Source organism: Cetorhinus maximus, chromosome 3 (assembly GCF_964194155.1).
Source record: "Cetorhinus maximus chromosome 3, sCetMax3.hap1.1, whole genome shotgun sequence".
NCBI classification, from domain to species: domain Eukaryota; kingdom Metazoa; phylum Chordata; class Chondrichthyes; order Lamniformes; family Cetorhinidae; genus Cetorhinus; species Cetorhinus maximus.
In genome coordinates, this window is record NC_135881.1 from 165,748,764 (window position 1) to 165,771,149 (window position 22,386).

Consider the following 22,386-nt stretch of genomic DNA (forward strand, 5'->3'; position numbering starts at 1 on the left):
TGATGTTGATCAGTGTTTTTATTCACTTACCATTCAAATTTTTCCCATGCGCTTTATCTTCACTGTTTCCATTGATATCACCGTACTGCCGCTTCTGCGAGTTCTTAAATTCCTTCAACGACAAGTAAAGGACCTTTCGGACGACTCTCTCTTCTGACCACGGAATTCCATCATCGTAGTCCTACAGGCACAAGAACAATGCAGTCAGTATGTACAAATGTGCTGATATTATGAACATGCTCTGCATTGCTGGGTTTAACTATTTTAGTCATCAAATTCAGTTTGAAAGATAAAAAGTACAAAATATATTCCAAGATGCTATCAAAAAGCTGGTTGCTCTACCTGTGCAATTTTGTTTAGGTAGGTAGGTCAACTACCATCCACTTTTCTGTAGGAATAAAAACAATAGAAAAGGGTGTGGTAGAGCTTCATAAGAATTTAAATTGGGGTGAAGGATCAGTTAAGAAAAATGAAGTTAGGGTTTGTTCCTCATCCACCACCAATAGTGGCCTTCAAAAATATGACGGGTTAAGAAACATAACAGATTGCTTTCATGGGTTGCCAAGATGACTGGGTACAAATTTAAGATGATCTCAAAAGTTAAAGTGGAGATTGGGGGGCAAAAAAGATCTTTACAAAAGGAGTGTGGTGAGAATCTGGAATTCTTTGCCATAAATCACTGTTGATGTACACACAATAAATACTTCTGAAAAGCTATTAGATGTTTGAAATAGATTAAAGGGTGCAGAGAACGAGGAGTGTGGGATTTGCCCAGGTGGCTTGTGTGGAACAAATACTGATGCAGATTTGAGGGGCCGAATGGCCTCTTTCTGCACGGGAACATTTAAGATTCTAGTTTAGGAGTAGTGTAAATGTAAATTTTTTAAAATCCCTGTTCTTTGCAACAGCTTCATTTATCACTCTAAAGGGAGAAATATTCCCTTTTATATAATCCTGCACAGATACACCATATCCAGGCATGAACAAATTTTTAAATAAAATTCTTTCACAAACTATGCAGCACATTGGCTCTGTTACTTCATTATTAAAATTAGTCATTTGCCTAAGGGCCAGCAGTGAAATGCAGCTGCAATGAGCTCACTGCCAGTGGAGTATGGAAAGCCAGGTTGTGGACCATTTTGACTAGACCTTTAAGGCCTCCTGCTCCAGAAATGCATCCAGTCTGTCCCTTCTTACTAGCTATTCAATATGTGCAATGACCGAGTAAATGTTACACCTTGGACAAATAATGTTGGACAAACAAAAGCATTCTGCACTCCCTCATGAAGGGTAACAAACTGTGGATTATCAGTAATGCGCACACAATTGTTTGCCTGATATTATTAATTTAACACTAGGTAAATAATTCAAGGATTGATTCATCCAATAGCAAGTTTTAATAATTTCAAATGTTAATTCAAAACAGCTATCAGTGTCAAGTGCACCTGAGATGTTGGCATGGGTGACTGCAGTAAACCGACTCACCCAATAGCCACAACAAAAACAGAAGATGCTGGAAAAACTCAGCAGGTCTAACAGCATCTAACAGAACAATTCTAACAGAATTTCAGCTGAAGAGTCACACAGACTCGAAACGTTAACTCTGTTTTTCTCTCCACAGATGATGTTAGACCTGCTGAGTTTTTCCAGCATCTTCTGTTTTTGTTTCAGATTTCCAGCATCTGCAGTATTTTGCTTTCACCCAATAGCCAACTGGGTAAATGGTTTGCCTGGTGTGGTACTAAACCAAACAGACCAGAAGGTCCTGATTACTGGTCTGTGCCGAGTGAGCTGATCTATTGGTCTCGTCAGGATAATAAAATTGGTTTTCATAACCCAGAACCAGAGAGGGAGGAAATAAAACATACAGGGCTCCCACTCCTGACCTTCACAATGAATTGTAACAGTAGAGAGGACAACATAAGAACATAAGAAGTAGGAGTAGGCCATTCAGCCCCGCTATTCAATAAGATCATGGCTGATCTGCTCCAGGCCTCAACTCCTCTTTCATGCCAGCTCCTCATAGCCCTCAACTTCAACATTTCAAAAATCTATCTACCTCCTTTTTAAATACTTTCAGTGATTGAGCCTCCACAACTCTCTGGGGTAGAGAATTCCAGACATTCACTACCCTCAGAGAAGAAATTCCTTCACATCTCAGTTTTAAATGAGTACACCCTTATTCTGTAACTATGTCCACTAGTTCAAGATTCCCCCACTAGTGGAGAGATTCTCAACATACCCTGTCAAGACCCCTCAGGATCTTGTACGTTTCAATAAGATCGCCCTTCTAAACTCTAATGAATAAAGGCCTAACCTGTTTAGCCATTCTTGTTAAATCAACCCTTTCATCCAAGGAATCAGCCTAGTGAATCTCTTTTGAACTGCCTCCATTGCCAGCATATGCTTTCTTAAATACGAGGACCAAAACAAGACACAGTGCTCCAGATGCAGCCTCACCAACACTCTGTACAGTTGTAACAAGACTTCTCTACTTTAAAGTCCAACCCTTAGCAATACAGGCCAAAATTCCATTTGCCTTCTTAATTGCTTGCTGCACCTGCATGCTAACGTTTTGTGTTTCATATACAACACCCAGATCCCTATGTGCTGCACTTTTTTGAGTCTCTCTCCATTTAAATAATAGCCTGCCTTTTGATTCTTCCTACCAAAGTACATGACCTCTCACTTTCCTACATTAAACTCCATCTGCCAAGTTTTTGCCCACTCACAACCTATCTATATCCCCTTGCAGATTCCTCGTGAGCTCATCACAACATGCCCTTCCACCTATTTTTGTATCGTCAGCAAATTTGGATACATTACACTCTGCCCCCTCCCCCAAGTCATTAATATAGATAGTAAATAATTGAGGCCCTAGGGTTGATCCTTGTGGCACTCCACTAGTTACGTTTTTCCAAGCTGAAAAAGACCAATTAATCCCAAATCTGTATTCTGTGCATTAACCAATCCTCAATTCATGCTAATACATTACCCCCAATACTGTGAGTTCCTATCTTGTGCAATAACCTTTTATGTGGCACTTTATCAAATGCCTTTTGAAAATCCAAATATACTACATCTACTGGTTCCCCTTTATCAACTCTACCTGTTATATCCTCAAAGAAGTCTAGCAATTTGTCAAACATGATTTCCCTTTCACAAAATCATATTGATTCTGATTGCATTAAGCTTTTCTAATGTCCTATTTCTTCCTTAATAATGGACTCTAGTATTTTCTCAACGACAGATGTTAAGCTGACTGGCCTATAGTTTCCTGCTTTTTATCTCCCTCTCTTCTTGAAGAGAAGGCATCACATTCGCGGTTTTCCAATCAGCTAGGGCCCTTCGGGAATCCAGAGAGTTCTGGAATATTTCGACCAATGCCTCCACTATCTCTGCAGCCACTTCCTTTAAAACCCTTGGATGCAGGCTGTCGGGTCCTGGCAACTTGTCTGCCTTTAGTCCCATTAGTTTGTCAAATACGTTGTTCCTCGTGATAGAGGCTGTTATGAGATCTTTCCTCCCATTAGCTCCTTGCTTATCTGATATTTTTGAGATGTTTAAATAGCGTCCTCCACCATGAAGACCGATGCAAAATATTGATTTAAATTATCTGCAATTTCCCTGTTCCCCCGTTATCAATTCTCCAGTCGCATCCTCCTGAGTGCTGAGTGTTATGAAACATCTGATTAAATGTCTGTCACTGCTCATCCACTGACCCTCCCTTTAGTCTATTTTCCCAGCCTGCTTTAGACAACTTTCTTCATACTTCTGTAATTGCCCTTATTTAAGTTTAGGACACTGGTTTGAGACCAGAGTTGCTCGCCCTCAAATTGAATTCAAAATTCTACCATGTTGTGATTGCTACCCCTTAGAGGATCCTTAACTACATTATCTATTAATCCCACCTCATAACACATTACTAGATCTAAAATAGCCTGTTCCTGGGTAGGTTCTGCAATATAATGCTCCAAGAAACAATCCCTGATACATACTATAAATTCGCCCTGCCAATCTGATTTGTTCAGTCAATATGCAGATTAAAACCACCCATGACAATTGTAGCGCTGTTCTTACATAGCTCTATTATTTCCCAATTTATACTTTGTCTTAGTGAGGCAACTCTTCGGGGGCCTATAGACGACTCCCAGAAGTGAATTCTTCCCCTTACTATTCCTTATTTACACCCAAACTGATTCCACATCACGATCTATTGCACCTATATCACTACTCACCACAGCACTGATACCTTCCTTTATTAAAAAAGCTACTCCACCTCCTTTTCCTTTTTGCTTATTTTTGCTGAATGTCGAATACCCTTGAATATTGAGTTCCCAGTCTCAGTCACCGTGCAACTATCAAGTCATATTCATTTATTTCTATTTGTGCCATCAACTCATCTATCTTGTTACAAATGCTGCGTGCATTCAGATAAAAAGCCTTACGGTTTGACTTCTTACTATTATTGCTCATTCTGGTTCTGATTTCTGCTGCACTCTTCTGCTTATATTTAGTGCCCCTCCCTGTCACGCTTTGATTATTGTTCTCCTCTTCACTATCCTTTATCTCTGCTCTAGTTTCTTTGATTTTTTAAGCTTCCCTTTAATTGAACCCTTCCCCCCTCCACTAATTAATTTAAAGTCTTATCTACAACCCTAGTTGTACGATTCGCTAGGACACTAGCCCCAGCATGGTTCAAATGAAGCTTGTCCAAACGGAACAGCTCTCTCCTTCCTCAGTACTGGTGCCAGTGCCCCATGAACTCATTTCTCCCACACCAATCTTTGAGCCATGCATTTACCTCTCTAACCTTATTTACTCTACGCCAATTTGCACGTGGCTCAGGTAGTAATCTGGAGATTACCACCTTTGTGGCTCTACTTTTTAATTTAGCCCCGAGCTGCTCGCAGTCCCTCAGCAGAACCTCTTTCTTAGTCCTACCTATGTTGCTGGTACCTATGTGGACCACGACAACTGAATCCTTCCCCTCCCACTCCAATTCCTCTCCAGCTCAGAAGAGATATCCTTAACCTTGGCACCAGACAGACAACACAGCCTTCAGGACTTTGTCTTTGCTTCAGAGAACAGTATCTACTCCCCTGACTGTGCTTCCCCTATTACTATTACATTTGTTTTCTTCCCCCAACCTGAATGGCACTCTGTACCATGGTGCTGTTGTCAGTTCGCTAATCCTGCCTCTAGTCTGTTTGCCTGCAAGATTGAATTGGACTGTGATGCTGCCCAGTTGAATAGCCTGGTGTTACGCAGGGTTCAGGCACCTGAACAGCCTCCTCCAATCCAAAAAAGTAGTTTCAGCCAAGCAAAAAGAGAAAAATTAAAAAACTCAAAAACCAAAAAAATAAGCTGTTGCTCAATTATTTCTTTCCTTCAACCCCTATGCTAACCAAATGCTAATGAACAGATGAACGTACACAGTGAAGGCAGCTAAGGAGATTTTAAAAAGAAAGGACATGCAAAAGCTGGACCTGGGGGCCAACGGAGAAGATACTAAAAGGGGAGAGTATGACAATCTATTATTAGCCAGATAATCAAAAGCTAGGCTGGCAATTTACTTTATCTTGGGTGGGGCAGAAGGAAGTAAAGGTCAGCTAGTTTTGGAATAATGTATTTACTCCAACATTTAATTACAACAGAAGAATTTTTTTGATGCCTGGAGCACTACTTTAAAAAAATGTACATGCTGATAAGAAGTGCGAAGTTACCCATACAACCAAGACTGTGTGTATGGAACATTAAAAAACAAAGACACAATCAGCCCTGAACTCTGGCAAACACGTTAGCACTCCAGTGATAGCATGCTGTTTTTGCTGTGGTCACATGGGCTTTATAGTCATTAGTTATGGTTACTTACCCTTGAATTCCTCAAATGCTGTACAGTTGCCAAGTAGGAAGGCTACAGACTGTACACCCACTGTAACTGCATTAGTGAAGTCCAGTTTGCTTGAATCAGCATTTCCCTGGGTGCTACAATGTGACAATCTGAAAAGTTTCCTTCTCCCCTTTGCTCCATTTCAATCAGCTCCCTCCCTTAGCAGTTTCTGTCTAACGACCATTTCAAATCAGTCATTTCCTAGTTACAAGAGAGGCTGATATGTGCACGTTTTCCTCTATGGTCTTTCAGAGCTAGCATTGAGGGTTTTTAGAAAAAATATAGGCTCGGTTCCATTCCAGCTGGTTCAAGGGCATGCTTATATAACTGCGAACTCAGTGTTAGGTAATACACAATGACGAAGCAATTAAAGTTTTTCTCAAAAAAATGCAATTATAAAAGCTGGCACTATCTACTCCTAACAAGGATAAAGCCTTGCGTCACTCAACAGTTTTCAGAAATTTTCTATTTAAATTTACATCCAAGCTAGTTACTTCACAAGTTCAGCTGTGTTTGATGAGGGGACTCACCAACATCCTCTGCTCTGAAGGAACAAAAATAAACTGTGTATCTACACATTGTTTGAAGAATAGTAGCTGCTCTGTCATAGCTTGGAGATACCCATTTCGCTTGTTTAAATGTTGTAATCACAGATCAAATGAAACATTGAGCAATTTCCAACATACAAAGGAACATTTTCAGATTATAAATTAAACACATTATTACAACAGGGATGCCTCATCTACCTTTGGAGACCTAGAAAAGCAATTGCCTTTGAAATCCCTTTTGAGGCCAGTATTTCTCCTATTGGACAATCCTAAACCTTTTGCATTTGTACACAACTTTGCACTGTTGCAATTCTGAAGGTAGCACAGCAAGATTCTGTTCTGCAAGTGAAATTCAAGCAGTGTTTCATTGTTATTGCCAACTCTATGAAAGCATTTAAGATGCACCCTCAGCACTGTACAAAGAATTTCAACATCTGTAGATTTGAAGATGTTTTGTATGAGACATTAGGCCATGGTCCTGTGTGTGCTCAAGCATATGTAAAAGATCCATGATATCATTCAAAGAGCAGCATGGAGGCTCTCAATAAAAGCTGGAGCACTTATCCTTCAAATTATATGAAGAGATTATCTAGTCATTATCACACTGTTTATGGGAGCTTGCTGTGCAAATATGCGCTTTTCCTACATCGCAATAATGACAGCTTCTAATGTACTTAATTAGCTGTAAAGTGCTGAGATCATGAAATAGGCTGTATATATGCAAGTCTTTCTTTTCACCCAAGAAAAATATTGCAAGCAATAACCAGCTTGATCACATTAGCAACACATTGACTACATAGGTACTGTCTTGGGTTTGAGAGGCTAAGCCCCAGAAACAGTAAATAAAGGAGCATCATTACAAACACCTCTGGCTGTTTTACAATTACAGCTTGAAATCAGAGTATGGCATCTGCTGGGGGCCAAAAGGTAACATGACTGCAATTTTAGGAAGATTTGTTATTTTAAATGCTTTCTTTAAAAAAAATGCAACAAAACTGTGCACTAACAAACCTCAAACAATTTCTTCTCATTGAAAGGTTGAAACTCTTCATCCCAAAGGGAGGAAAGATTTGGATGTTAACATTCTTTACAGTCCACTATTGACAGCATGTATACAAATGTCTCCCCTAAAGGTTTTCTCCAACCGACCAAAATCCAGACATTCAGCAAAAAAGAAATTGAACTTGCTCCAAAATTCCTGTTCTGCAATACACAAACCATCATAATGATCTGTGAACACAAACACGAGGGCATATTCCATGGATGAGGTCACTTCATCTCCAGTTGCTAGAGGCCAGAGTTTGGCAAAAGCCCAGTCTTACATAATATTAAAAGGTTCAGACTTCCTAAATCAATGGAGATTTGACGCAAGAAATCAGGATCCAAATTTTCTGCACACATAAATACAGCGAAATGAATGTACTGTAAGAAAAGTCAGAATCATCTTACCACTGATATCTGCATTGAAAATTTTAAGCCATTCACTCAGATACCAACATCCAAATTGATCATGACTTTCAGGACTTTTGAGTATTGTAATCTGGCCTAAGGAAACACACTGTGAAAATCTAATGCAAAATATATTTGTCTGGCGTGCATAACTCAACATACAAACTGATCAAACCTCCTGGGAAAGGACATTGGGGGTGGGGTGACAAACTTACTCGGGGTGGGGTGGGGAAGAAGAGAGAGAGGGCAGCAGGTACAACTACAACTTGCATTTATGCAACACTTTTAACATAGCACATATTCCAAAATACTTCACAGAAGAGCACTAAAACAATAAGCAACAACAGAATAATTAAATCCGTGACATTGTCCAGCGGGTAGGTTTTTAAGAAAGCTTCTCAAGATGGCAAGGGACACAAAGCCCAGGGCTTTTGCGGAAGGCAGTTGGACAATATAGCCGAGGTGGCAAAAAGCGCATCAGGAGAGACTTCTCAGCGAAGCACCCAATCGAAGAATAGCACATTGGAGACTAGTTGAACAGCCCATAAGCAGAGATTTGTGCAGGCAATCTCCCTTGTGTGGGTATTAGGATACAGGAATCTCCATGATACACAGGCAAAAAATGTTCATCGGGCTGCTGAACCTTATTTTGTGCTGTACACTGTAGATGGTTTGGCTTCTGCCTGATTGTATGGATTGCAATGCTAAATTCAGCTGATTGCATCTCAAAACCTGGCTTGCAATACACCAGCACTGTCTTATCAGAGGTTTCATTATTACCTATCAAAAGCTCCAGTCTCAGCCAAAGTCAAAAGGGTGGGGGGGGGCGAAATCAAGATGTAGCTGAAATGTTGATTACCATTCAGCACCATCTGTCATGCTAATATAGCCTAGGCAAAACTTGTAGCTGCTGAGCTACAGTTCCCAGAATAGTCAGGAAATCCCTCTAGAGTATAAGCTCGTCGGCATCTTAGCCATGAGAAGCCCAATTTCAAAATATCACAATTTCAAGTCTTACCACGATAAGTACAAGTGAGCTAAATTTAGAAGGCCAGATTACAATACTCAAAAGTACCAATCAGGATCTAAACAGTAATAAAATTAAAATAGGGTTTGTTATGTTTTGGAGGAGTACCTCAAGGAAGTTTGAGGAAAAAGTCAAAAAAATAACAGGATGAATGTTTATCTTGTTAACTGCCAGAAAAAGACAGCCAATTTTGCTCACAATTCTCCCATAGCTAAATTCTCTCCATTGTTTATTAGATAATGACAGGTTTAAATGCTGCCCTGTGTAGATGACTAAATCCTTCCTCGTTGAAACTGCTGCATTTAGGGTCTCCCAAGGATTTTTTTAAAAAATCTAATTGGATTAAAAACATTTTGTTTATTTCCTCAAACCCCAATCAAGGTCAGCAAAAGCCTACATACCTACACAGCACCCCAACTGGAGGACTGAGTTAATCATAGGTGGGTGGCCGTACAGCATAATTTTTTAATACAATGAGCTTACTATACACCAGCACATACTGAAATTCTGGAATTGTGCCAGGCTTTTCATTGTGGTCAAAAAAGTAATAAAATGACCTCCTACTATTTAAAAATCTAAATGGCTTTTATTTCATTTTCATCAATCTGGGTGGACAAATTTGGCTCCTATTTTACAGATAAGAGTTAGCCCTCCTCCTCCTTTAGCCAGGCTGCTATGCAAGTCACTTCATCTTTGGAACACATTGTTGCAGATCAAAGTTTTGTCTTTCTGTTCAAAAATGACAAATTCCAAACTTTTCAGCTCTGTACACTCAGTCCAATAATATTTATTTTTGTTACAGGGAAACAGTTTTTTGCATAGGATCAAAATTTTAATACTCTTCGTTAGCTCACAGTTGAGAACATGAGCCATAAGGGATCATCTTGTGTCATTTCCTCAGTCTTTAAATCCTTAAAAGTCATTAAGAGAAAAATCTAATCCAGCTCCTCATTTGACTGATCAGCAAATTAGGAGTTTAGCCCGGCTATCAATCACTGTCAGCAACATTTAATCTGCTCACACAATGCACAGTTGAAATCCATCAGTGGCCAGTACGGAAGAGCAAGGACATGTGTGAGCAGACTTGAATTAATATGCAATCCCTCCAGTTTGTTTCACTGCAGGCCATTTAACAGCATCTGATAAAATCTTTCCTTTTGGAAAAATTCAGAGCCCTCAATGCATTCATCTATATGGAAATTTATCCTTTTATGGAACATACCTCAAGTATTTTTTTAAATTACATTCTTTACAAAAAAGCAAACAACCACATAGCATTTTGTTGTTTCGCAGCTTGAGGCATCAGAGGCACTCACACCAGCTGATGGTTTGGAGAAAAGAGACTATGCTCTCCTAATTAGCCTAATCTACATATTAAAATTGAGTTGAATTAAGCACAGCCAATATGTGCTTGACTTTGCTTTGAGCTGCAGTAACCATCTTGTAATTAACTTAATCTGCATATGCAAATTCAGTTTAATTCACATATTGGAAGGTTATACATGAAGTACATCTACTATTTGACGACAAGATGGAGGTTGGGGGCATGAGTAGGATGGGAAATTTTAGTAAAGTGCACAATTGAGAAGAGTTGGAGTCAGAATGAAAAAGGTCAACAGAAACACGGAGCAGGTTGCCCCTTCGATAATGTTGCCTGAATAGTTAAGTTTTAATTTCTTTGCTAGTGACTGCAGCTAAAGTTGAGATAATCTAGCACAACAAGCCTGCTCCTTTTTTGTTGATATCATGCTTCTCATTCTCTTCCAAAAATGCATACATCGTGAAATAATTATATAATCTACCTCTGGTTAAATTTTCCTTACTCTCTAAATGAATAAATGAAATGAGAAAGAAAATTAAATGGAAAATTCACAAAGAAAAGCCACTACAACCATTGCAGGATGATGGATTTTTTTTGAGAAAGGCTGGACAAGGAAGTTGAAGAACATTTCCTCCAGCATGCTGCTTCCTCAGACTAACACTTCTGGGCCACTCAATTAAATCCAGGTACATTTACAGGAGCTAAATTCTCCAAATATTCTGCAGCCTGCCTCTCATTGGCAGCTAGTTGCAGACCCAATTCAAGGTGTCAAACAACTTGAAGATAGCCTAACCAGGAGTCTTTGAAATGGCTTTCAAGAAATGCTGCAATTTAAATTTATACAATTAAATTACTTAGGCTTGAAATTTGACCAATAGGAAAGAGAAGGCTAATATTCAAATAGTGCATCCTTGTGACAGTCAATGACTCCTTCTCACACACTTATTGAAAAAAGGCAGCTTATTAAAAATAATTTTCAAACTGATTTCATTGCACATGGTGCAACTTAAGTGTTTTGAGTGCAAGTGTAATAATAAAATTTTCTTGCATAGTCGAGAACTGTAGAACAAATGTATTTTGTAAAACTACCACTGAATTGAATGCTTAGAATGCAGAACTTTCTGCTACCAGGAGTCGTTGAAGTAAATAGCATATATGTTTTTAGTTATGCTAAGTACATTAGGGAGAAAGAAATAGAAAAATATGATCAGGTCAGATGAAGCAGGACCCGGGAGGAAGCTTGTGTGGAGCATAAACAAACAGCATAGACCAGTTGGTCTGAATTACCTGTTTCTTTGCTGTAAATTGAATGTAATTCTATGTTATGGTTCCTATACAATATTTGCTGATTTGATTCTGGCTTGACACCAGAATTCAGCAATTTCCTTGAATACTCCACCACTGGGATATATAAACTATGGCCTGTAAGTCATATGACCATTCCCCCTCCCCTCCCTCAAAGCAAACTGGCCTGTGAAGCCTTTACAACTCAAGTCACCTATTTATGCAATGTATTTTGTTAGCTGATTTTGCTCTGTTTGAATCCTATGTTCAAGGAAAATCAACAGTCTTAGTGCTATTACCTCATTGCTGAGTAAATCTGAAATCTAAGCAAGAACTGTTGGTATCAATTTGAGAAATATACAAATTAATGGAAACATTGATTGAACTTTATATGACCACCAAGTCTCTGTGCTACACACAAATAACACAAGTTAGAATTTAGGCAACTCTTGAATTTCCACGTCCTCTTGTTTAAGAGATTTAGCAGGAACCACTATTTTTCTACAAAGGATCAAAGTTGTTAATGAACTATCAGAGTTAGTAACTGAACCAGAGACCATGTCAATATTTAAGACCAGGTTAGACAGATGACTGAAGGAATAAAGGGATATGGGAATGGAGAGGGCACACCTGATTAGATGATTGCTAATGTGATGGGTAAATACCAACATGGACTGGTTGGGTGTCACAATTTTTTTGTAGAAATTACAACATGGGAACAAACAACGTGCAGATCTTATCTTCTTCCATAACAGACAGCCCTCCCCAATAACACTACCAGAGCCAAAGACAACGAACATTATTTCTCTGCCCAATGTGTTAGTACTTAAACACCAGGTTTAAAGGGCAACTAGACTTTGTAAGGACATACTTACGTTTATATAGCACCTTTCACTGCCAATACACAAAATATAAAATGTACTGTTATAAGTGTTTTAGCTTGGTCATTACTGAATCTCACTATTTGCCATAAACCTTTGTGCTCCTAGTAAGTCTGGAATACAGACTATGAAATTAAAATAGAATACAAGATTTCCTATGGAATTATTCAGAGGCAGAGGATCTCCTGTTTTATAATAGGGATGTTGCTTCATGAATCACACAATGCACTTTTTTTACACTCCATGCCTCTCCTTTGCTGCTGTTTTACTTCAAGCCAAAGTGTGACATGAAGGAAAAGTGATGCTTATAGAAAGTGTGTGCAGCACACAAAATATTACATATATTCTTAAAAATCTAACACATGCACATTGCAATTACTGTTTGCAATTACACCCCAGGGAGTATCTTTCAAAGTTCATAGAATCAGCTGCATCCATGTACCTCACCCTACCTATATCCCCCCACCAACCCACCACCACCATCCCCACAAAAAAAATCTCCCAGTCATTTTTGCTCCTCCTGTCCAGTATGACACCATAAGCACTGCTCATCCTCCTGTACCTTACCCAAGTGACCATTAGTCACAAAAGTATTCCAGCGAAAAAAAAATCAAAAGCCTAAACCTGAGGTAAATCACTGCCAAGCATGAAGTCCTCATCTGATAGCTACAGCGTAGGTTACTGGGCATCAATAGGAGATGGACACCCTAACTGATATAGCCCTCCTTCACTCAAGGGTGCGAAAGTCAGTTACAGCTATCCCTTACTGTCGCGCAGACTGAGATTAGCTAATTTACCACAGACCTAAGAACTGGATCTTGAAAGGCCGAAATGATGTATGTGATTTTAGTTTCCTACTTTCAGCCAACAGGGTGAAACTTCTACTGATAGTTTTAAATGTAAAACTAATATAGCTGGCATTATCAAAAAACAAACATGGTAACCAGATCAACAGCACTTAACTTGCAAATATAGCAGCATGTGGTTTGCCCCACACAGCTACCTAGAATATTGTAAAAGAAACTACGTATACTCACATTTCCCATCTGTCATGCTTCAGATGTCCATCACAGTCTAGTGCAAATTTCAATGTCACTTGGAACACATTTATAAAGAAACAAAAGTAGTCGTTGGGAATGTCAAGCTATCCAGGCATAATGTCCCCCATCTCTTTAATTGATCTATGTGAACTCACCCCAGTATTTATCTGTAAAGCCACAAATAACCATACATCAGCATAACACATGTTTTATGTGATCCTGTCTTGAAAAAACAGTACTTCCTCTGATGGTGCTGCAGGATTCCAGAAACTACGATTTAGCACTTATTTCTTGGCTGTCACATTAGGGTTTAAGTGAAGTGCTTCAAAACAAAGAGGGATACAGAAACAAAGACAGTCATTTGACATAGGAGCCAAAATGTCTGTAGCCTCTGTGACGTTACAAATATTATTTGTCTTTAGGGCAGGGGAATAATGTGAGAAAGCAATACTGGGATATGCCCTACAGACGCTAGTGACCATAAAGATATAGAACCTCACCTTGTGAGTGCTGTGCATCACAACATGGAATTTATAATAGGCAGGACTATGCAAGGTCTACAAATATCGCCATAAATGTACTGTAAACCGTTGAGATACTTATCAATGCCAAATCCTGCACATCACACCTTCTCCTTAAGTACCAACAAAACACCGTGGAAACAGAAATACTCAGTGGGTCAGGAAGTATCTATGGAGAGAGAAACAGAGTGTATATTTCAGGTCAATAACCTTTCACCAGATGACCTGAAACGCCAGCTGCTTTTTTCTCTCCACAGATGTTGCCTCAGCTGCTGGCTTTTTCCAGCATTTTGCATTATTATCCACAACATAGGACTCCAGTGGTGTCAGACTGCCAAGTATAGAAACTGTAAATGGTATGAACTTAAGATATCTGATTTGATAGTGATATTAGTGGTAAACAAATATACCAACTATTTAGAAATGCTGAATAATTTAGTGAAGACAATACTAAAGACAGCATAAGTGCAGCTAAGAGTCAGTTTTCTTAAAATGTGACAATAGAAATATGTACAGGGGACAATGAGTTGTTTAGTGCTGATATGATCCAAGGACACAGGAAATGGGATCTTCTGATTAATTGTAATCCAATAAAAAAATAAAAGAATATATGATCCTTCCAATTAAAACCATTTTTAAAAATGGCATAAATTGTTAAAAGTACAGTGACTATTTTGTGGCTAAACATTAGAAAAATGTAAATACGTACAGGTGGCTGCCGTAAGCCCATGGAATGAGTGTCCATTCAATTGGCTTTTAGGTAGTGTTAGAGGTTGTGTAAAGAATGCGGGCAGGATATCCCTTCTTCACCAATGTCATGGGATCTTCAAAATCAAACTAACTCAGCTAATCAAACAGATTGGATGTTAAATCGGCATTCTAAAGGATGGCATCTCCAATAACTGCAGTACTGCACTGAACTTTCCACCTGAACTATTTGTCCAAGCATTCATCTGTGGCTTCACAGCCTTCTGACTCAGGAACAAGAGCGTTACCAAACGAGCCAAGTAGTTTGTGCTCAGTATTTAACCATCCAAAGTCATCTTAAAATGCTTGTAAACAGAGATAACATTCTAGTGAATGCTCACCAGTGTTCAAATTATTCTTTTGCAAAGTTGGGATGATTTGTTCTCTTCTCTCCATATAACCTAGGGATGGGTGAAAAGCAGCATTCCATTTCAGGGTAAAAAAAAAATTAGAAAAAGCAGCCTGTTGATTATTCCTGGGGTTAGACAGATCTTATTACCCTAGCTGGAGGAAGCCAAGTGGAATAAAGCATTATGGGGAAAAGGTAAACACAAACTAACAGGCCAAAATCATCTCTAGTTCCAACGAGTCCAAATGCATTACTATGGTTTTAATGACCAAGTTAAAACAAAGTACAGAAGTCACTACTAAGGAAAATGATCACTATTGCATTGATATTGCAAAAAGTCTCATTCAAAAAGAAACCCTAAAACTAGCAGTCAAAACACACAATACATATGATGGCACTCTTCCAGTGCCCAAACTGACATTCCTCCCTCAAATAATACCAGCAATATTCATTTGTTCCATGTGAGAGCTTGCTCTGCACAAATTGCCTACTATATTTGCCTACATAACAGTGACCACACTCAAGTAATCTACTGACTGTCAAGTGACTTGGAACATCTTACTCCGCTGTTACAAAATGTGCAACAGTTCAGATATGTAGAATTCAACTCTTTTAAAAAGCACTATGTGAAAGTTGCAGGTTGTTAACTGGTAGCTTAACAGATGCTGTGACAGTAATAAAAACCATGTTGCATTATAATAATGGTATTACTGCATATTTTATTTAAACTTTCAATTGAGACGGCATTAGATGAATTGAAAAACCAAATCAATGGAGCAAGTACTGAAGCTGCATAATGTAGTACAACAAAGGGACACAAGAAATTAGTTTTACTCGGCATAAAATAGCAGGGCAGCCAGTCCAAGGTGGATTCAAACACAGCAATGCATTGCGCCAATTATCCCAAAACACAATTGCTGAAATTAGATACAAATATTAACATGTGAAATTACTAGGAAAGAGAGAATGCTACGATTTTTTTTGTGCACTGAGAGTTATGAATCAGCATTACTGGCTTCCTTCCAAAACTCCAACAGTGGGTTTTCCCCTGTTGAAGTACCCCGACCTCAGCCTCTTTCCTGGGATCTCCCTAGTAATGTAACCAGCAGCTGTGCTGCTGGGAATGATTACACCTTTATTCGTTGGTCCTGAACACACAGACATACTCTAGCATCAGATTCCTCAGGGTTTTGCACCTGACAGATGGAAGTCAAGCTATTTGCCAGTAGGAATTTCAAGCTCAATAATAATTTTTATAAATTTTGCACAAATTGTTAAGACACATAGATAATTTGTGCTTTTTATCATTCAAGTTTTTGAAAGCCATGAAGGAATGCATAGGGACTTGCATTTCTATATCATTTCTAAACATCTCAAAACAGCTCTCAAGGACTACTTTTGAGGTACAACAGCTGTTATATGGGCAAATGTGGCATTTTATACACAACCAGATACACCAAAAGGAATAAGATGTTAATTTTTTTTGGCGGTGTTAAGAGTTTTGGCCAGGACAGCAAGTAAATATGTTTGCTGCCCTAACTAGAGTTATGGGGATCTTCAGCTTCCAGCTGTCTGGTCAGTCTCTCCCTTCATTACAGCCTTCATTACAGATCAATTAACCTCTTAGAAATTGTTCACATTTAGCACATGCAAGATTAAGAATCAAACCCATTGGTCAAAATACCACCTTTCTCTGCCTCTTTCCCCACCCAAAAGTACACTGTTTACCATTTGACCATTCGAACATATCACGACACGACTGTCCTTATGACAACTGTACATTATAATAAACTTCTAGGTGTCTGTAGTGTCTCTAAACAAATAAACATCTGTCCTACAGAGCAGACAAGAGCGAGCTTTACCCTGGCGATGCCAAATGGACACGAACGCATTTACTTTGATTAATAATCCAGTGGTGATCTGCTCGAGGAAGATGTTACCCATCACACTGGATGTTGCCCAATCAAACCTAAAAGAACTAGATTTTAAAGCAATTAAACTACACTAGTGACTACAATCAACTTAAAGAACAGTGCCCAGATTCCTTATGGTTCAATTAGCTTAATCGTATTTGCATTCAACTTGATTTACCCCAAATTTTCCAGTCACTTTTCTCTTCATTCTCCCCTAAATTAAGAGTTTCTAGGCAACCATGCAGCCTGCCCCTTGTCATTTTGCTTCAAATGAGAGCAGCCAGAAGCAGTTACAGATTTCAAGGTTGAAGTAATGTTAAAAAAAAAACGTAAATAGCAGTGAAAGTCTACTAAAGAAATTAACAAACCAAGCAAGATCAGCCTCAAGATTAGTAGTTTCATATACATGTCCTCATTATTCCTTGCAAAGTGCCTTGGAACATTTTGCATGTAAAAGGTGTTATACAAATGAAAGTTGTTGCTGTCATCCTGTTTTTCTAGTGTTGCCTTTTCAGCTCTGCATTTTAGACCAGTGAGAATACATTCTCAAACCGGGTTAGACGGATAGGGGGTACTACTAGGTAGAGAGAAATGTTCGCTTGCAACTTCCAGCTGTGTCTGGTTGGCCTCTCTCCCTTTGAGTTGCTAGCTCTATTCCCAATTTTCAGAGCTGGAATTCTCTTTCCTTTTCTTGTTCCCTCGTTTGCTCTCTTTCTCTCCCCTGAAACTCTAGCTGCAATCTGAGCTTTTCCAGCTCGATTTTGGCTAGGGGAGGGGCATTCTGAGTCATGGTTGAGCTCTACATTGAACTGCTCTATCAGTAACGTGAGATCCAAATGGTCTAACAACAACTGGATCAGTTCACTTCTCTTCACTTTACTGGGCAATTTTAACTGTAGCTCCCTAGAAACAGCTTTCAGATGTTCTGTGCTAAGGGCCGCTAAAGTTTCACTATTCAAACTGCTTTGCCAGACCCACATCTGAGCATCAAAAGTTGCCATTTTCTTGTTGGGGAAAAGGAATTTGCTGTGGTAAGTTACTATGTTTTAAAATTTGTTCCAGCCACCTGGTTTTCCCTCTTGGCTCGCAATTTCATTTCAGATTTGGCTTGTCTTAACATGGACTTTGGTCAAATTCAAATGTGTTATCCCAGATTTGAGCTCCCAATTTCTATTACGGACAAGGTGTGGTGGGGGGGGTTAATTTAAATTGCACTCATTTCTCGTCTCACCACCCATCCGTAAATGGGAAAGCGTTTTTGGTTTGCTCCCCTCTTTATAAGCGGTGGCGTATTGCCCAGCCCATCAGTTTTGGTGTGATCCAATTTTCCATTAATAACCCCACAGCAAACTCATGATAGGATGAATTCAAAGAGTTTGAATAAACTAAGAGTTAGTTTATTTGCATACTCAAAATGTTGGCGCGGGGGGTGATCACCACTTAGCCCCCTGTGCACTCATACTGCAAAAGAGGGATAGAGAAAATAAAAATTTGCAGGGCAAAGGCCACAGATAAAATAATTATTGTTTCACGTGGGTCCAGAATCAAAGTCCAATGAGGAATTCCTTCATGGAGGTTGACAGGTTGAAAACTGATGCTGTATAATTCACTTTTCCAGTGGAGTTGACTTCACACAATGAGATAGGCATGCAGGGGTGAATCAGTCTTGTAGGCAAAGGTACAGAAGTTCCAGTAGAAACAGTGTAGATGTGGCCAGGTATTCAACTTGGGCAGAGCCCCTTTTCTGTGAAGCTGCTTACAGACGTTAAAATGGCAGACTAAGATTTTGCAGTACAGAAAGGCAATATTAGTGGCTACACAAGCCAGGGGTCTATGTCACATGACTTTCGCCCCTCCACACAGTCTTTGATAAGGGATGGGTATCCTTCGTCTGGATTCCCAAGATGATTAAAGGTCCCAACCATTAAGAATTGAAAGGAAGGTTGTGAGGCCCTTTGTCTTAGGAGATGAGTAGACTCTGGCTGGCCAGCCTGGTTTATTAAACACAGATGACCTTTGTATAGTTCTCTTTGAATTTGGTCTCTGTAGCCCATAGGGAGGTCGTTAGTCTCTCCTCAGAGATAACAACGTGCCAGTTTCTGCAATATTGCCAGATAGCTCCTTTTGGTCATGAGTCACAGACCAACACAGACCTTTTAATGGCTGAAGCTTTGTCCAGCTTTTAAAATTTTAGAAATAGCCATGAGGATATCTATATCTACTTCATAAAAAAAAATACAGAACGAGGTCTTAGTTCCCCTCACACAACATTATTCAGAAGTACAAATTAGGAGTAGGCCACTTGACCCCTCGAGCCTGCTCCGCCATTCGATAAGATCATGGCCGATTTGACTGCAGCTTCAACTCCAATTTGGTGTCTATACCCTATACCCTTTGACTCCCTTGTCAATCGAGAATCCATCTAATTTAGCATCAAAAGCATTCAAAGACCCTGCCTCCACTGCTCTCTGGGGAAAAGAGTTCCATAGACTAATGACCCTCAAAAAAAATTCTCCCCATCTCAGTCTTAAATGGGTGACCCCTTATTTTTAAACTCTCTCTCCTAGTTCTAGTCTCTCCCACAACATCCACCCAGTCAGGATCTTATGTTTCAATAAGATCACCTCTCATTCTTCTAATCTCCAATGGATGGATAAGGCATGAGAGAATGTTGGACAAGTTATAAGATAACCCCTTCATTTCAGGATTCAGACAAGTGAACCATCTCTGAACTGCTTCTAATGCTATTATATCCTTTCTCTAGTAAGGAGGCAAAAACTGTACACAGTACTCTAGATATTGTCTCAAAATCCTGTACAATTGTAGCAAAACTTCCTTACTTTTAAATTCCATTCACCTTGCAATTAGTTACAATATTCCATTGCCTTCCTAATCACTTGCTGTACCTAAACGCTAACTTTTTGTGATTCATGCACTAGGACACCCAGATCCCCCTATACCACCAAGTTCTGCAATCTCTCTCCATTCAAATAATATGCTGCTTTTCTATTCTTCCTGCCAAAGTAGTCAAGTTCACATTTTCCCATGTTATACTCCATCTGCCAATTTTTTGCCCATTCACTTAACAAGTGTCCCTTTGCAGGCTCTTCGCAATTTACTTTCCTATCTTTATATCATTAGCAAATATATCTGATCCCTTCACCCAAATAATTGATATAAATTGTAACTAATTGAGGCCCCAGCACTGGTCCCTGTGGCACTCCGCTAGTTACAACTTGCCAACCTGAAAATGACCCATTTACCCTTATTCTCTGCTTCCTGTTAGCTAACCAATCCTCTGTCCATGATAATATGTTATCCCTTACACCACCATGAGCTCTTATTTTGTGTAGTAACCTTTGATGTGGTGCCTTATATTGGATTTCCAAAAGATGTTTTACACTACATTTACAGGTTCCCCTTCATCCATGTTCCTCAAAAGAACTTTATTTGTCAAACAATTTGCTTTTCACAAAACCATGCTGACTCTACCTAATTGCATTAAAATTTTCTAGGTGCCCTAACATTTTAAATAACAGAATTTTGCCTATGGCAAACATTAGGCTAACTGGCCTGTAGTTACCTTTCGGTCCCCCTCCTTTCTTGAATAGAAGAGTTACATTTCCCGTTTTCCAATCTGATGAGATCGTTCCAGAATCAAGGGGATTTTGGAAAATTACAACCAATATATCTGCTATCTCTGCCACTTCTTTTAGGGCCCTTGAACGAAGTCCATCACGTCCTGGTGACTTGCCAGCATTTAACTCCAATAGTTTTCTAAGTGCCCATTCCCCAGTGATTGTAGTTGTTTTAAGTTCCTCCCTCCCTTTCACCTCTTGATTTACAAGTATTTCTGGGATGTTATTTGTGTCTTCTAATGTGAAGACATACAAAATATCTGTTCAACACTTCCGCCATTTCCTTATTTCCCATTATTAATTCCCCTAGAGGATCCATGCTCACTTTAATTACTCTTTTCCTTTTTAAAAACTTGTAGAAACTTCCTGTTTTATATATCTAGCAAGCTTTCGCTCATATTCTAATTTCTACCTCCTTATTACTTTTTTAGTCAGTCATTCTTTGCTGGTTTTTAAATTGTCAAATCTTCTGACCTACCACTAATCTTCACAGAATTGTATGCTTCTTCTTTCAATTTGATACTAACTTCAACTTTCTTAGTCAGCCATGGATGGTGCATTCGTGCACCAGATGTTTTGTTAATGGTTAAAAATTTCCATCTCTCCTGAAGATGATGATTCTTTCCTGGAGTACAAGTGAACAGGCATTTCCTGCACCCACCTTTGAGAGCCATTACTGAGTGCGGCAGCAAGGCTAAATTGACCAAAGGTGCCATCACAGCCACACACAATCCAGCTTTCCATCAAGGTGGTAGTGTACTGTCAGGGGTTTGGTGATGGCGGAGGGATGCAAAACTTCAATTCCAAAAGGAACTTTTTTGCCAGACATGCTGCACGGTCAGAGTGCATTTCCATTTTGATTATTTACATATGTTTTTCCCTCTATGTGGCACACTCAGCTTTGCAATAGCCATCAAGGAATGAAATTTATTTTCATGAAAACTTTCCCTCAGTGTTAAGATCCAAACCTTCCCAGAGATCATCTGCAGGAGGTTTAGTTTAATGGTGACTTTAAATTGCTAGTTAAAGATATGCTTCACCAGTAAAAAGAGTTTAGACAAATATGAATATAGAACAGTTTTTCCAAAATCAAGCTTAAAGAGGGACCTCTACCTGAAATTTTATGCCTTTCCAAACAAAATTCTAGTTTTATCAAAGGCCCTATTTAATTCTCAACAAGGGTAAAATCTTTTGAGGGGAACTGTAAGGAGGTGCCACGTTTCAAAGGATTAGTGGCATCAAATGAAAAATATACGCAGAGCTGCAGTCCAGGGCGTGGATGTTGAATCTAAATAGAATCTGTGACCTCTCTAGATATTTATGCAACCTATACAGTGAGTGAATAAAACACCACATACATTTTCAGATTCTGAAGAGGGGTACTGCAAGCCACTAACCAAAGCTGTGTATGTGGGCTTATACTATTTATAAAGTACAAAAAGTTATGAAGTTAGAATTTTCTAAAACAGAAAAAACAATCTGTACTCTAACAGTGTGGATAAAGTAAGGAAAGTTTAGCCACAATACTTAAGTGGAGGGTGTTTCAGGAGCAGACCCACTCAACAGGGAAACTTGCAAGTGATGCCATTCAAGATTTAATTTTGAAAAGAAACCTATAAACACCAGTCATTTTAAAATACTGAAAATACAGTGGGCTTATCAGTGGGTGTAAAATAAAAGTACAGGTTAATCTTTCAGGTACTCTCTGGATACATACCTATTTGGCTAACCTATCCTTTGTCTTTACAGATGCTGTCTGGCCAACTGCAACTCCA

General features: G+C 39.1%; 1 protein-coding gene across 2 annotated transcripts in view; it reads right to left on the bottom strand.

Moving 5' to 3' along the window:
* The window catches only part of jarid2b (jumonji and AT-rich interaction domain containing 2b), a 409,246-nt gene that overhangs the window by 244,458 nt on the left and 142,402 nt on the right, over positions 1 to 22,386 (bottom strand). For both annotated transcript variants that reach the window (XM_078539218.1, XM_078539222.1), the window contains one exon: positions 31 to 181. In XM_078539218.1, coding sequence (XP_078395344.1) covers positions 31 to 181 — 151 coding nt within the window. The remainder of the gene's footprint in view (positions 1 to 30; positions 182 to 22,386) is intronic.